The sequence below is a fragment of the Bufo gargarizans genome, chromosome 1 (genome assembly GCF_014858855.1).
Source record: "Bufo gargarizans isolate SCDJY-AF-19 chromosome 1, ASM1485885v1, whole genome shotgun sequence".
NCBI lineage: Eukaryota > Metazoa > Chordata > Amphibia > Anura > Bufonidae > Bufo > Bufo gargarizans.
This window is the reverse complement of record NC_058080.1, coordinates 559,446,993-559,464,465: the sequence shown is the minus strand read 5'-3', so window position 1 is coordinate 559,464,465 and position 17,473 is coordinate 559,446,993. Positions and strand designations below refer to the sequence as shown.

General features: G+C 44.1%; 1 protein-coding gene across 2 annotated transcripts in view; it reads left to right on the top strand.

Annotated features, from left to right (window-relative positions):
- ADGRD1 (adhesion G protein-coupled receptor D1) overlaps positions 1 to 17,473 on the top strand; it is a 909,072-nt gene that overhangs the window by 80,025 nt on the left and 811,574 nt on the right. For both annotated transcript variants that reach the window (XM_044275622.1, XM_044275624.1), the window contains 3 exons: positions 2,498 to 2,620; positions 6,877 to 7,116; positions 9,640 to 9,894. In XM_044275622.1, coding sequence (XP_044131557.1) covers positions 2,498 to 2,620; positions 6,877 to 7,116; positions 9,640 to 9,894 — 618 coding nt within the window. The remainder of the gene's footprint in view (positions 1 to 2,497; positions 2,621 to 6,876; positions 7,117 to 9,639; positions 9,895 to 17,473) is intronic.

The following is a 17,473-nucleotide window of genomic DNA, read 5'->3' as shown; positions in this document are numbered from 1 at the left end:
AGCTTCACTGAGAGATCAGGTTATGGCTGCTGCCCATAGAGGCCTACGGAGGGAGAGAGCAGATACATACATACAAACTGCGGATGGCTTTAGTGTTTTAGGCCTCTTTCACACGGCTGTAGTGCTCCCGTGCCGTATTGTCGGCAACATACGGTGGTTCCGCGATACACGGGCACTGGCTGTGTGCATTCCGCATCACGGATGCGGACCCATTCACTTGAATGGGTTTGCAAATCCAGAGATGCAGTGCGGAACGGAAGCATGGTTCGGAACCACATGGATTCACCTCGGAGTGCTTCAGTGGGGTTCCGATCCGTGCTTCTGTTCAGCAAAAAAATAGAACTTATTCTTTCTTTTTGTTGAACGGATGCATCACGGACCCATTCAAGTTGAATGGGTCTGGATCAAGTTGAATGGGTCTGGCCCGCTGAAAGAACATTGCCCGTGCATTGGGGACCACAAATTACAGTCCCTAATGTACGGAACGGAATCAATACGTTCATGTGAAAGAGGCCTTACTGTTTTACTGCAGTGCTGGATTCACAGCTGCTGTATAATATCCTCCATGCTACTGCTGCTTCATAGGGTGTGCTACAGAGAGCCAGGAGAACAGGAAGCTAGTCTAAAACCCCTAGTCCAGTAAAACTGTCAATTAGGGCTCGAACACGTGCAACCCATGCCTGTGCTGCGGACCGCAAATAGTGGTCTAGCTTCCACCTTAAAAACTGCATCAAAAAATCTAACTGTGACAAACCATCCTTAATTTCATATCAATTTCTTCATTCTACACCATAGTTTCCTCAGTCATAGAGAAATCTTTATATGTATAGGTAAAGGCATAATGTCTGATGCCAACACTTATAAGAAAAGACTTATAGTTTTGCTCAGAGGGTAGACCAATGTCTTTTGGTTGATAGTATCTAGGGGGTCATGTACTAACAGAAATTCACCTATTTTTGACGCATTTGTGGCGCAGATTGCGGAGCAAATCTGCAACTTTTCCCTGCTCACGCCAGGTCTAAAAAGGGTCAGACCCATCTCATTTATCATTTTCTATGCCTAAATAGTCTAAATGTAAGCCAGCAAGGAAGCTGACGTAGATTTAGACCGGCGGTAGACGTGCCGAAGTTATGAAGAGGCCACATGGGGTAATAAGACCGGCATCTAAAACGCTGCTCTTAATAAATGACCCCCCCCTAGTGTTTTCAGAGTCTATCTTCCAAATTATATATGAAAGAAAGAAGGAAGAAATATAGTGTATTTGAAATTGTGTAATTTATTGAATGAAAATCTACAGAAGCAGGTTAAGAAATTATTGTAATCAATAATTGAATTGAAAAATGTCCGGAGCTATAGGGTTCAGGGAGAATATCCCTTTCATATGGTGCAACTTGTATTCAAATCCCCATTTTTCATAAGAATGAAAGGATGTTCAGTGTGATTCCACTAATTGATTACACAGATAATTAGCATGAGATGAAGGTTCTCTTCTAAGCATTTACAGCTACAAACAGCATAATAGGAAACAGATATTATACATGCCAAAGGTGCAGTATTTGCATTTGCACGTCCTGAAGGGTGAACAGATGGATGGATTTATTGGCAAACAGATAAAAAAGTTAATAAATATGGATGAATATTAACGCATTGCACATGTGAAGAGCCGCAGATCTTGTTGCTTCCTAGTTCTGCAGCCCTGTATTGTGGCGCAATTTATAGTAGTAAAACACATTGTTTATTGGTTCAAGTGAGAAAAATCTTTAGTATTTTATGTGTTTAAGCCTACATGCACACGAACATATTTTGTTTCCGTGTCCGTTCAGTTTTTTTTTTGCGGATAGGATGTGGACTCCTTTATTTTAATGGGTCTGCAAAAAATGCGGACAGCACACCGTGTGCTATCCGCATCCGCATGTCCGTTCTGTAGCCCCACAAAAAAAAAATAGAGCATGTCCTATTCTTGTCCGTTTTTAGGACAAGGATAGGCATTATTACAATGGATCCACAAAAAGAAATAAAACAGATGACATACGTTGCAGACTGCAAAACGCATACGGTCGTGTGCATGTAGCCTAAGGCTAGGTCTACACGACGACATTTGTCGCGCGACAAAAAGTCGCGCAACAGATAGGGCGCAACAGTTGTCGCGCGACATTTTGTTGCACTAATGTCGCGCGACAATTTTTATAATGGCAGTCTATGGTGTCGCACTGCAACATGCGACATGTTGCGACTGCGACGCGACAGTCGCAGAAAAATCCATCTTGTCGCAGCATGTCGCATGTTGCAGTGCGACACCATAGACTGCCTTTATAAAAATTGTCGCGCGACATTTGTGCAACAAAATGTCGCGCGACAAATGTCGTCGTGTAGACCTAGCCTAAGAGTGTTTGTGCTGTGTTACTGCACCTGCAGAGCACATTACCGCATGGCACGTTAGCTGACTTTACTGTGTGTTGGGAGGCAGGTTGGCTAAATGTGTCTGCTTTCTCCTCAGATATTGTAGAAGGGACGGTGAATCATGGCATTGTACTTAATGATCAGAAGGGAGTGACCCTGCTATACTTTGGAAGTTCTAAAAACTCTTGTATCAGTGATCCAAGTATATGTGGGCCAGAAGGTTAGTACTTGGGCATTTTTTAACATTTTATTACTGACCATTTAACATCAAGACTAGTGTTGAGCGAACTTGTGTTTTCTAGTTCGGCGTCCAAAGTTCGGGTTGGGGTTATCTAAGAATTTCATTATGGATTCCGCTACTTATGGTCTGTGGTAGCGGAATCCATAACGGAATTCTTAGATATCCCAAACCTTGTACGCCAAACTTGAAAACACAAGTTCGCTCAACACTAATCAAGACGTAAGATTTAAAGAAGTTGTCCAAGATTAGGAAAACATGGCTATTGTCTTCTAGAAACAGCACCACACCTGTCCTTAGGTTGTATCTGACATTACTACTCAGCGCTATTGAAGTGAATGGGACGGAGCTGCAATACTGCAAACAACCTGTGGACAGGTGTGGTACTGATTTTGGAAAAAAAGCTGCCAAATTTTTCTAATATTGGACTAGCCCTTTAACTAGATCTTCTAATGCAAGCGGCAGACATTACATTCCTATCTTAAATGAATTGTCCAATCTTATGCAAATAAGTTTCAATCATTATAACTAGTAATGAGTAATCGAATATAAAGTGTAGCAGGGCACACCTGCACTTGAGGTCACACAGGAGAGTAGGGTGGATAGTTATATATTTTTATTTATGTCAATTCAATACAAGAAAAATATAAGAAAAATATACCTATAAAATTATTAAACAGTATGCTATATAGACTTAAATTCCTCTAAAAATGGGTATCGCTAAAATGTAACAACGCATGTGTGATCCTATAGGAAGGATATCTTGATGGCCAAGTTCCTTACTAATAATAGTGTCCAATACACTTGGTATAATCAGGTTTGTATTGTCAAGAGTCATAGATTGAATGCCGTATAGTCAGAGTGCCAATCACTCCGGTTTCTTTTGCCGTTAGTTGACAATGCAACAGATCGCTCTGCCTGTGTATACGCTCGTTCGGCACTTTTATTACTTACAGTTCTGTAGGTTTGTGCCGACTGTGCTGAAATTTCACGTGGCGTCCCACGTGTGATGCGTTATTCAGGCTGCGGTATATCCTCCAGGAGATAAAATCAGGGATCCACGGTAATCCACGATGATCAGTTGTAGAAGTGCAGTCTCAGTAATTTGGTAGACTTCAGTTCCTGCACGGGTACTCAATCACGCAGACAGGTCAGATGTTGCTGCGGCTGATGAGTTTTAAAAGATTTTTCAATTTTTTCTACCAAGTTGTGATTACCAATCCCGTTACTCCTGGTCGACTTGAAGCGCTTCAATACGTCCTTAGTCTCATGGAATTGTCCTACCAGACGCGTTTCGGAGTTAACTTGACTCCTTCCTCAGTGGTGGAGTCAAGTTAACTCCGAAACGCGTCTGGTAGGACAATTCCATGAGACTAAGGACGTATTGAAGCGCTTCAAGTCGACCAGGAGTAACGGGATTGGTAATCACAACTTGGTAGAAAAAATTGAAAAATCTTTTAAAACTCATCAGCCGCAGCAACATCTGACCTGTCTGCGTGATTGAGTACCCGTGCAGGAACTGAAGTCTACCAAATTACTGAGACTGCACTTCTACAACTGATCATCGTGGATTACCGTGGATCCCTGATTTTATCTCCTGGAGGATATACCGCAGCCTGAATAACGCATCACACGTGGGACGCCACGTGAAATTTCAGCACAGTCGGCACAAACCTACAGAACTGTAAGTAATAAAAGTGCCGAACGAGCGTATACACAGGCAGAGCGATCTGTTGCATTGTCAACTAACGGCAAAAGAAACCGGAGTGATTGGCACTCTGACTATACGGCATTCAATCTATGACTCTCGACAATACAAACCTGATTATACCAAGTGTATTGGACACTATTATTAGTAAGGAACTTGGCCATCAAGATATCCTTCCTATAGGATCACACATGCGTTGTTACATTTTAGCGATACCCATTTTTAGAGGAATTTAAGTCTATATAGCATACTGTTTAATAATTTTATAGGTATATTTTTCTTATATTTTTCTTGTATTGAATTGACATAAATAAAAATATATAACTATCCACCCTACTCTCCTGTGTGACCTCAAGTGCAGGTGTGCCCTGCTACACTTTATATTCACTAAATCTTTTTGAAGATTGGGTGTAATCTTCCCGCAGGTGCACCCATTCCATTTTTTGCCTAGGAGGTGAGCCTTCTCTAAGCTTTTTCTCAATGAGTAATCGAAGTCCAAGATAATTTCAATTCGCCGCGAAGACGAATTTCCTCCTGCTTCGCAGTTTAACCTGAAATAGTATAAGAAACAAAAAAATTAAAATACTTACCAGATTCATTTGCTCGTGATGAGCTGGCCACCGCCATCTTGCTTGAAGATCTCAGCTGAAATCTCATCAATGGTGGCGTATGATGTAACCACGCTGGCCGGTGTGACAACATCAACTTGGGCCAGAACTTCAATCAAGATGGAGGCGGCTGCCCATCATGAGCAAATGGATCAGGTAAGTACTGTATTTTATTATTTATTTTACACTATTATTAATATCAGATGTTGATCCCTGTGATTGCACCCGCTATGTACACAATGTGCAAAAAAATGCTCTTTGTGACAAATTAATTAGTCATGAAGCAGATCTTTATCAAAAATTCGGCAAAGCAGCTGAATTAAATTTTTAAATGCCTTGTTCATCACTAATTATAACAAGAAACATTTTAGAACCTTTTTTTTTGTGTTTAAAGAGCATCTGTCACCATGGTCAACCCTCTAAAAGGAAATCTGTCATCAGGAAAGGACCTTGGGGGTCATTTATAAACACAGATATATCAGTTTTGTGGTGTAAAAAAGTCGCAAGTCATGGCAGCTGTGACATTTTTGCGTCATTTTTTGATCCGCTCCACTCTTCACAGCGGTCTATGTTTAAGTTAAAAGTGAGAATACACCTGGACTATGGCTCATTTACTATGTGCAACTTTTGCAAAAGCTGCAAAAAAGCCATGCCAGGCAACCCTCTGGTGTACCTGTAGGTGAAAGCCACATTGCACTCACTCCAAATACTGTATATTATTGCTATGTGCCATTTCATAAATTTGGTGCAACCGAATAATGCAAAACCAGACTTAAGAGTAAAATGAAAACAATCTTAAGTGATAAATGACCCCCCACTATTGTTTAAATCACGTTATTGTGGTTAACATAAAATGCTGCAGTTTTCGCACTGGCCACTAAGCCTAATAACACTGAGCAGATTGACATACAGTTTTATGGGAAAGGATTCAGTAAAACCTGTTATTTACTGTATACATTAAAATTCCTGCTCATTCTGGGCTTTGAAGTCAAGGAGATGGTCCTATCAGTGATTGACAGCCTTCCCTCTATGACTGTGTATGCAGAGATTGCTGCCAATCACTAACATGACCACCTACTTGACTTCAAAGCCTGGAATAAGCTGGAACTTAAATGAATGAAATATAAATGATACTACAATATACCAATTATATATAAAATCTTGCCCCACTAAACAATATATCAATCTGCTCAGCTCCTCCTTCTCTATTACATGCTGCCTTCAGCTCAGACATCATATTCAACGTGATAGGTTCCCTTTAATAGTAAAGCAGTAGTGTCCCCTATTATTAATAATACTATCCAGAGTTACCACCCCCCATATATGGCGCTTGACCACAGGTTTGTAAATGGTTTCAAGAATCCAAAACTTTATTGTAGCCCCTTGAAGTAGCACAATCTAAAAATGCGGCCCTCAGAACAAAAAAAAAAAGTCATGGACCCCTTTGTTAAGTTCTAGTGAATGTGGCACCTGTTTTGGTAGCCCACAGCGGCTCACTCAAATTCAAGTGATTAGGACTGAGCTGAAATATGAGGCACCATAAGTACCCAAAGAACAGAGCTGTGCCAAATAATAGAGGGAACACTGTGCTTGCTGGAGCATCATAGATCCTTCAATTAGCTTATTGTCAGGGGTGCCAGGTTTCGGAGCGCCACCAATGTGATATTGATTTGTTATCCTAAGACTAGGCCATCAATTTTACAGTTCTCGAAACCCCCTTTAAGTGGTGATCACTGATCACATACTTTGATACTTTTTTGAGTAGTATGTATTTAAAGTGCAACAAACTGATTTTCTACATAAAAATGAACTTGCACCATCAGTCATATATTTTCTAATGTGACAGATCTTTAATAGTACATTTCTGCTACACCATTTATATGTATGTGTTGTAAACGTGTTACCTTTTCTTTCAAAACTAGGTGTCTCGTTTTCATTTTTTTGGAAAATCCAGGACCAACAAACAAAGAAACAGCAGGATACCTATACCCACAATTACCAGCATATATCTTCTCCAAATAGGGGCAATAAAGCTCATCAAGCCTTTGGGAAAAAAGTAACTTCTCATGGTTTTGAAATCTATTCAGATGAACATGATGGTTTTGTGGAGGTTTACACTCGTGGTAACTCAAAGGTGTGGAAGGCACGCATTAAAGCCCCAGGTACTAATAACCCTCAGTCTTATAGCAGATTATATAATGGTTGCCTGTTAACCAATGACTAAACCATTTTTGCCAATATGAACTTAAACGATCCAGTGATCCTGGCTGAAAAATATTGCTCTATCGTTCAATTAACAATAATTAGCATTTTGCTAGCCTTATATTTAAACAACAAGCTGTCCCTGGTCAAAATTACCCATATAAATTGCACTATTGTTTCAGCTCAATCTGGAAAGAAATTCTCCCTTAGTCCAAATGAAGGTATTGACCTATTTGTGTTCATGATAGGTATGCGGGTAATGTAATACAAGGTTAATGGGTTATTACCCAATGCAATATCAAGTTTGTGCAAGGACACACATACCTAAGAAGCAAAGCATATGTCTGCTCTGGGGCCCCCTGGAGATAGTATGCCCAGTTCTGGTAGGTAGGTTGGTTTGGTTGGTCGGTAGTGAGCAATGTTACATAGATCCCCTGTACAAGTCTGAGGAATAAACCCTAAGATTGTGGAAAGAAGATTGAGGAAAAAAACAAGCACAAACACCTGTCCATGGTGGTTAGGTGTGTGGTGGTATAGGTTCTGTGGTGGGTCAGTTCTAGAAGCGGAACCCTTTCCAACCTTTGCTATGGGTCCTTCTCTTCTTTACATATGTCCCAATATATGAGCCCTATGACCATTATGCAATGGGTTATATGCCTTTTTCACATACTATTCAGTCTATTAGACAAAACAAGCCTTTGAGCACAGTTTTTCCTTCCAGAATGTGAACCTTATAGTCAGAAAAATACATTATCTTATGAATTGTGAATAGTCATTGTGACTGCTCATGAATCAGAACAGTTTGCAAGTCTGGAAACAGTGCTATATTCTCTACTTTATTTCGCCAAAAGTTTTGACATAAAAAAAAAGACGTAAAAAAGTAAATCCTGAAGTAAAGCTGAAGGACTAATATCGGGCATTGTATATGAGCATTAAATAGGCAAGTTAATGAAATCTACTCTGTTTTAATAAAAGGAGATTTGTGTGTAATGAACCAGTATGGGATGCGCAATGCATTTTTATGTGAACCACATTCTGTATATATTAATTCTGATGATTTCTATAGTAGTTTCTCCCTAGTTCTACTTCTGCTCATTTACAGTCAAGGTGAAGTATGCAGTGCTGATGATGGGAAGTTTAAGTTTGGTTTTAGAATATTAATTCATGGATGGTGTGAATAGGGTTGGAATTATACTATATAGCAGAAAGAAGTTGGGCCTTTCACCATCATATCTATATGAGCTTTGTGGCTATCTCATTCTAAATCCATGAGTTTTATTTAGAGTTGCCACCGTTTGCAGCTATAACAGCCTCCACACTCCTGGGAAGGCTTTTCTGGTGCACACCACTCCAGACGATAATTGGGATTGGGCCTGGTGTTCTTGGGCTTGTGTGCAGCTGATTGACAATGAAATCCCATTTTATAAACCTCCTGATGCACAGTTCTTGTGTTGATCACTTCTAGAGGATTTTTTTTTATCTGTCTAATGAGTTATGCAACAGATGATAGTCCTGTTATTGTGCGCCACATCTTTCAGCTCTTGGTGGATACACTCTGTTAAGGTCCCTTTACATGGGATGATATAGCAGCAGATTGTCAGGAAGGAAGCTTTCCTTCCTGCCAATCTGCTGCTTGTTGGTGGAGGAGATCTCTACATTTACATGTAGCAAACTCCTCCACGGTACTGACTAGTTGTTTGCCATCAGCAGATGCTGTTTACACAGCATAAGTTTTATTACTTTTTCCTATTTATGATTTCGTTTTTTTTAAAAGATTTTGTCTACTTAGTAAAAAAATATCTAGGGAGTCACGTTTTGCATTCATTGTTGCCTGGGTGTGTTTGACACATTCATACTGGGAAACTGGGTTGGGTCAACGGGGTCCATACTAAGTTTTATTATTGAATCCTATGAGATCTGTGTTCACCCCCTGAAGACACCTATGTTTGGCTTGGCTTATATGAGGTAATTTGCATATGTTACCCATGGAGCCTTGCCTGAAAAATAAGTCTCTATACACTGCTGCTTGTATGTAATGAGATCTAGTACCTCCCGTTCCTCAATATGGTGACATACAGAAGTTTTTTTCTGTCAAATCTCTATGGAGTAGTATAGAAATAAATATTGTGGTATGCTCAGTCAGACCTGATATTATGTAGGTATTCTCCTCCGTAGTATGCTGTCACAAAGAGACACCATGCAGCAACACGCAGTAGGTATAGCTCTGTAGTCTGGTGAAGTTATTAGTCTGTGCATGAAGCCTTATAAATAAATCATGCAATAGTATTAATTGCAGTCCCATGCAAAACCACAATAACACATTATCATATCTGGAATTGTGGCAGTTGACCTCAGCTCTACTACAGTCTTTCCAATATTTTATGTCTGTCTTGTACCATATGTTCAAATACGTAGTTGTGTGTGTGGTGTTGCTATTTGGTTCTTACTAAGGTACTTTCACTTTTTTTCATTTATCCACATAGGTCCTTACTGGACACACGTCCTGTTTACCTGGACTTCCACCGAAGGTCTGAAGGTTTATGTTAATGGCACGTTCAATGCAAGTGATTCCACAGGTCAGGTTTCCCAGAGTTATGGGGATAGTAACGACAGCCTGGTTGTTGGAACCAACAGTGATCTTAACAAACATTATGTGAATGGAGCTTTCGATGAGTTCATCATATGGGAGAGAGCGCTCAATCCACACGAGATCCACCACTATTTTACAGCTGCCATTGGTATGTTATTTTGGTAAGCAACATCAGTGTATGTCGCTTCTTGATTACATGTATATAATACATACATAATATTATTTACGTTAACATAGACCGCAGTTCTGATGGCGCTTCTGAGAAATATCGTGGCTACATATAGACTGAAGATTGTTTGTGTGACATTATCTATAATTAATCTGATTGGGATAATATCTTCATTTACAATGTCGTATTACCAGAGACAAAAATGATCTAATTTAAAACAATAAGCAAAATGTATATTAAAGGATTAGTCTGATGAAAGGATGTTATGGCATAACACTAGGATATGCCATAGCCTTCTGATTGGTGGGGGTCTGACCTCTGAGACCCTGCTGATCCAGAAAACAAAGGTCCCTTCGGTTTTCATGTGCAGGAAATTGCAACAAAGCCCTATTCATGTAACTGGGACTGTTGTATTTCCTTGCCCATTGGGTAGCAGGGAGCATCACTGTGAAGAGAAATACTGTGATAGAGCCCCAACTTTCTAATTCTGGGGGTCCTGGACTAATCAATACGTAATGGCTTATTTTAGCAATATGCCATTGCTAAGAAAAGTGAGAAAACTTCTTTGAGGCTATCTGCACATGGGTGTGAGTTTCAAAACAGAAAATCTGCACGTTTTTCATTTCTGCACTAAATCAGCACCAAAAAACACATGTGTTATTTGTGGGTTTTTGGTGCAGATTTGATGTAGATTTTCCGCAGATATCACTCTAGTGATAAAAAAGGGTAAAGTCAACAAATAAATTGCACAAATCGCACAGCAGCTCAATTTCCACATGGAAAAAAATAGCAGAATGTACATGAGATTTATCTGATCCCATTCACTTTGCTGGTACTATATTATGCTGTATTCCCTACAGCAATGTGTGCAGGTAAACTAATGCTAATTCAGTGTCAGACTTTGAGGAGTAACACGATACACCTAATCTTTCCAGTGTATATGTAAGATGACTATATGGCACATAATAATAAAGTCTCTGCTGATATTATGTACCATTTGCTATATTTCATAAGCCATGCCCCCTTGTTAGGAAATTCTTCTGTGCTGTCCACACAGAGGTCCTGTCCATTATATGGCCACTGATGGAGGAACATGTGACTAGACCCACCCCTCGCGGCATCTGATGCTACAATTGAGGCCTTTCAGGGGTTAAAAAACATACTCGCATTATCCATTTGCTCGCGGAGAGGCCATCTTGATTGAAGACACCTCATGAAATCTCGTCACACCTCATCCTGCGCAAGATTTTGCACGGTATCCTTAATCAAGATGGCCATGAAGGCCTCTGAGCAAGCAAGTGGGTGAGGTGAGTATGTATTTTTTTTACCACCATTTCAGGAAAAATTAGCTTGCTCTACCTGAAGCTTGCTGTACTAAGTGGCTGCTGAATAAGTGGAGTTAAAGAACAGGAGTTTAAGACAAGGAGCACGATACTAAGGTTTGCTAGATTTTCCTTGTGTGTTGTTGGCTTGATTCTAGCTAGTCCTCCAACTGCAGGAGACAGGGTCTAATTCTAACTCATATTTACTGTTTTCCTTCTTTACTGTTCATCCCCATATAAACATGTGCTCCATGGACAATACTACTAAGTGTGTGTCCTGTGCAATGTATGCGTGCTTTGAAGAGCCTTTCTAGGGTGAATACATTTGCACTAGATGCAATTATGTTGCATATTCGGAAGCCCAGATCTTGGATCTAAATAAACAGCTTGAAATACTTAGGGGCATTGCAAAACTGGAGAGAGGCTTAGACCTCACTGTGCAGGCACTGTCTGGGGTCAGGGAAATGGAGGTGGGAGGAGGAGGGCAAGATCAGGACTATCGGGTCAGCAGTTAGGTTAATGTAGGAAGAAGAGGTAGAAGGAAAAGTGCCAGGGAGGCTGGTCCTGAGCTGGAACGCCCTAGTAAATATGCCTGTTTGGCTGATATTAGGGATGAAAGCCCAGGGCCAGCAACATTTCAGCAGGGCGTTTTTCCTAGCAACCAGGCGGATGACCACTGCAGAAAGCATGGGAAAAGGAGTGCAGCAAAGGTTAAACAGATGCTGGTGATAGGGGTCTCTATTATTAGGAGGACAGACAGGGTCATCTGTCGCCGAGACTGTGAATGCCGAATAGTGTGTTGTCTTCCGTGTGCCCGGGTTCAGCATATTGCAGATTGGATTGACAGATTTCTGGGTGGGGCTGGGGAAGACCCGGCAGCCATAGTACACATTGGCACCAATGACAAAGTCAGGGGGAGATGGAAGGTCCTTAAAATGATTTTAGGAAACTAGGAGAGAAACTCCAGGACCTCCAAGGTAGTGTTTTTAGAAATACTACCAGTGCCACGAGTGTCACCAGAGAGACAACGGGAGCTTAGGGAGTTAAATAAGTGGCTCAGAAGCTGGTGCAGGAGGGAAGGGTTTGGGTTCATGGAGAACTGGGCTGACTTCTCTGTCGGTTACAGGCTCTACAGTAGGGATGGGCTGCACCTTAATGGGGAGGGTGCAACTGCCCTGTGGGAAAAAAATGGTTAGATGGCTGGAGGGCTTTTAAACTAGGATCTGGGGGTAGGGTGGGGACTCATACTAATAAGGGGGTAAATAGTGTAGTTAGAGAGTGGGATATAGAAGGGTACAGTGGGGATTTAATGGGGGCTGGTGTTAACAAGGAAAGTAGGGAGAAGACTGGGCAGAACTATACACTTAAGAAAAATAGAACTGCTGGTAACAAGAACCTGTTACATACAAACATTAACCAAGGTAACTAGAGTTGAGTGAACACCTGGATGTTCGGGTTCGAGAAGTTCGGCCGAACTTCCCGGAAATGTTCGGGTTCGGGATCCGAACCCGATCGGAACTTCGTCCCGAACCCGAACCCCATTGAAGTCAATGGGGACCCAAACTTTTCGGTACTAAAAAGGCTGTAAAACAGCCCAGTAAAGGGCTAGAGGGCTGCAAAAGGCAGCAACATGTAGGTAAATCCCCTGCAAACAAATGTGGATAGGGAAATGAATTAAAATAAAAATTAAATAAATCAAAATTAACCAAAATCAATTGGAGAGAGGTCCCATAGCAGAGAATCTGGCTTCACGTCACCCACCACTGGAACAGTCCATTCTCAGATATTTAGGCCCCGGCACCCAGGCAGAGGAGAGAGGTCCCGTAACAGAGAATCTGTCTTCATGTCAGCAGAGAATCAGTCTGCATGTCATAGCAGAGAATCAGGCTTCACGTCAGCCACCACTGCAACAGTCCATTGTCATAAATTTAGGCCCAGCACCCAGGCAGAGGAGAGAGGTCCCGTAACAGACAATCTGGCTTCATGTCAGCAGAGAATCAGTCTTCATGTCATAGCAGAGAATCAGGCTTCACGTCAGCCACCAATGCAACTGTCCATTGTCAGATATTTAGGCCCAGCACCCAGGCAGAGGAGAGAGGTCCCGTAACAGACAATCAGGCTTCACGTCAGCCACCAGTGCAACAGTCCATTGGCATATATTTAGGCCCAGCACCCAGGCAGAGGAGAGAGGTCCCGTAACAGAGAATCTGGCTTCATGTCAGCAGAGAATCAGTCTGCATGTCATAGCAGAGAATCAGTCTGCATGTCATAGCAGAGAATCAGGCTTCACGTCAGCCACCACTGCAACAGTCCATTGTCATAAATTTAGGCCCAGCACCCAGGCAGAGGAGAGAGGTCCCGTAACAGACAATCTGGCTTCATGTCAGCAGAGAATTAGTCTGCATGTCATAGCAGAGAATGAGGCTTCACGTCAGCCACCACTGCAACAGTCCATTGGCATATATTTAGGCCTAGCACACAGGCAGAGGAGAGAGGTCCCGTAACAGACAATCTGGCTTCATGTCAGCAGAGAATCAGTCTGCATGTCATAGCAGAGAATGAGGCTTCACGTCACCCACCACTGCAACAGTCCATTGGCATATATTTAGGCCTAGCACACAGGCAGAGCAGAGAGGTCCCGTAACAGACAATCTGGCTTCATGTCAGCAGAGAATCAGTCTTCATATCATAGCAGAGAATCAGGCTTCACGTCAGCCACCAATGCAACAGTCCATTGTCAGATATTTAGGCCCAGCACCCAGGCAGAGGAGAGAGGTCCTGTAACAGACAATCTAGCTTCATGTCAGCAGAGAATCAGTCTTCATATCATAGCAGAGAATCAGGCTTCACGTCAGCCACCAATGCAACAGTCCATTTTCATAAATTTAGGCCAAGCACCCAGGCAGAGGAGAGAGGTCCGGTAACAGACAATCTGGCTTCATGTCAGCAGAGAATCAGTCTTCATATCATAGCAGAGAATCAGGCTTCACGTCAGCCACCAATGCAACAGTCCATTGTCAGATATTTAGGCCCAGCACCCAGGCAGAGGAGAGAGATCCCGTAACAGAGAATCTGGCTTCATGTCAGCAGAGAATTAGTCTGCATGTCATAGCAGAGAATCAAGCTTCACGTCACCCAACATTGGAACAGTCCATTGGCATATATTTAGGCCCCGGCACCCAGACAGAGGAGAGGTTCATTCAAATTTGGGTAGCCTCGCAATATAATGGTAAAATGAAAATAAAAATAGGATTGAATGAGGAAGTGCCCTGGAGTCCAATAATATATGGTTAAGGGGAGGTAGTTAATGTCTAATCTGGACAAGGGACGGACAGGTCCTGTGGGATCCATGCCTGGTTCATTTTTATGAACGTCAGCTTGTCCACATTGGCTGTAGACAGGCGGCTGCGTTTGTCTGTAATGACACCCCCTGCCGTGCTGAATACACGTTCAGACAAAACGCTGGCTGCCGGGCAGGCCAGCACCTCCAAGGCATAAAAGGCTAGCTCTGGCCACGTGGACAATTTAGAGACCCAGAAGTTGAATGGGGCCGAACCATCAGTCAGTACGTGGAGGGGTGTGCACACGTACTGTTCCACCATGTTAGTGAAATGTTGCCTCCTGCTAACACGTTGCGTATCAGATGGTGGTGCAGTTAGCTGTGGCGTGTTGACAAAACTTTTCCACATCTCTGCCATGCTAACCCTGCCCTCAGAGGAGCTGGCCGTGACACAGCTGCCTTGGCGACCTCTTGCTCCTCCTCTGCCTTGGCCTTGGGCTTCCACTTGTTCCCCTGTGACATTTGGGAATTCTCTCAGTAGCGCGTCTACCAACGTGCGCTTGTACTCGCGCATCTTCCTATCACGCTCCAGTGCAGGAAGTAAGGTGGGCACATTGTCTTTGTAGCATGGATCCAGCAGGGTGGCAACCCAGTAGTCCGCACACGTTAAAATGTGGGCAACTCTGCTGTCGTTGCGCAGGCACTGCAGCATGTAGTCGCTCATGTGTGCCAGGCTGCCCAGGGGTAAGGACAAGCTGTCCTCTGTGGGAGGCGTATCGTCATCGTCCTGTCTTTCCCCCCAGCCACGCACCAGTGATGGACCCGAGCTGCGTTGGGTGCCACCCCGCTGTGACCATGCTTCATTCTCATCCTCCTCCACCTCCTCCTCATCCTCGTCCTCCTCGTCCTCCAGTAGTGGGCCCTGGCTGGCCACATTTGTACCTGGCCTCTGCTGTTGCCAAAAACCTCCCTCTGAGTCACTTCGAAGAGACTGGCCTGAAAGTGCTAAAAATGACCCCTCTTCCTCCTCCTCCTCCTCCTGGGCCACCTCCTCTTCCATCATCGCCCTAAGTGTTTTCTCAAGGAGACATAGAAGTGGTATTGTAACGCTGATAACGGCGTCATCGCCACTGGCCATGTTGGTGGAGTACTCGAAACAGCGCAACAGGGCACATAGGTCTCGCATGGAGGCCCAGTCATTGGTGGTGAAGCGGTGCTGTTCTGTAGTGCGACTGACCCGTGCGTGCTGCAGCTGAAACTCCACTATGGCCTGCTGCTGCTCGCACTGTCTGTCCAGCATGTGCAAGGTGGAGTTCCACCTGGTGGGCACGTCGCATATGAGGCGGTGAGCGGGAAGGCCGAAGTTACGCTGTAGCGCAGACAGGCGAGCAGCAGCAGGATGTGAACGCCGGAAGCACGAACAGACGGCCCGCACTTTATGCAGCAGCTCTGACATGTCGGGGTAGTTGTGAATGAACTTCTGCACCACCAAATTCAGCACATGCGCCAAGCAAGGGATGTGCGTCAAACTGGCTAGTCCCAGAGCTGCAACGAGATTTCGCCCATTATCACACACCACCAGGCCGGGCTTGAGGCTCACCGGCAGCAACCACTCGTCGGTCTGTTGTTCTATACCCTGCCACAACTCCTGTGCGGTGTGGGGCCTGTCCCCCAAACATATGAGTTTCAGAATGGCCTGCTGACGTTTACCCTGGGCTGTGCTGAAGTTGGTGGTGAAGGTGTGGGGCTGACTAGATGAGCAGGTGGAAGAAGAGGAGGAGGAGGAAGTCGAGTAGGAGTAGGTGGCAACAGGAGGCAAAGAATGTTGCCCTGCGATCCTTGGCGGCGGAAGGACGTGCGCCAAACAGCTCTCCGCCTGGGGCCCAGCTGCCACTACATTTACCCAGTGTGCAGTTAGGGAGATATAGCGTCCCTGGCCGTGCTTACTGGTCCACGTATCTGTGGTTAGGTGGATCTTGCCACAGATGGCGTTGTGCAGTGCACACTTGATTTTATCGGATACTTGGTTGTGCAGGGAAGGCACGGCTCTCTTGGAGAAGTAGTGCCGGCTGGGAACAACATACTGTGGGACAGCAAGCGACATGAGCTGTTTGAAGCTGTCTGTGTCCACCAGCCTAAATGACAGCATTTCATAGGCCAGTAGTTTAGAAATGCTGGCATTCAGGGCCAGGGATCGAGGGTGGCTAGGTGGGAATTTACGCTTTCTCTCAAATGTTTGTGAGATGGAGAGCTGAACGCTGGCGTGTGACATGGTTGAGATGCTTGGTGACGGAGGTGGTGGTGGTGTTGGTGGTACATCCCCTGTTTGCTGGGCGGCAGGTGCCAACGTTCCTCCAGAGGCGGAGGAAGAGGCCGAGGCGGCAGCAGCAGAAGAGGCCGAGGCGGCAGCAGCAGAAGAGGTAGCAGGGGGAGCCTGAGTGACTTCCTTGGTTTTAAGGTGTTTACTCCACTGCAGTTCATGCTTTGCATGCAGGTGCCTGGTCATGCAGGTTGTGCTCAGGTTCAGAACGTTAATGCCTCGCTTCAGGCTCTGATGGCACAGCGTGCAAACCACTCGGGTCTTGTCGTCAGCACATTGTTTGAAGAAGTGCCATGCCAGGGAACTCCTTGAAGCTGCCTTTGGGGTGCTCGGTCCCAGATGGCGGCGGTCAGTAGCAGGCGGAGTCTCTTGGCGGCGGGTGTTCTGCTTTTGCCCACTGCTCCCTCTTTTGCTACGCTGTTGGCTCGGTCTCACCACTGCCTCTTCCTCCGAACTGTGAAAGTCAGTGGCACGACCTTCATTCCATGTGGGGTCTAGGACCTCATCGTCCCCTGCATCGTCTTCCACCCAGTCTTGATCCCTGACCTCCTGTTCAGTCTGCACACTGCAGAAAGACGCAGCAGTTGGCACCTGTGTTTCGTCATCATCAGAGACATGCTGAGGTGGTATTCCCAT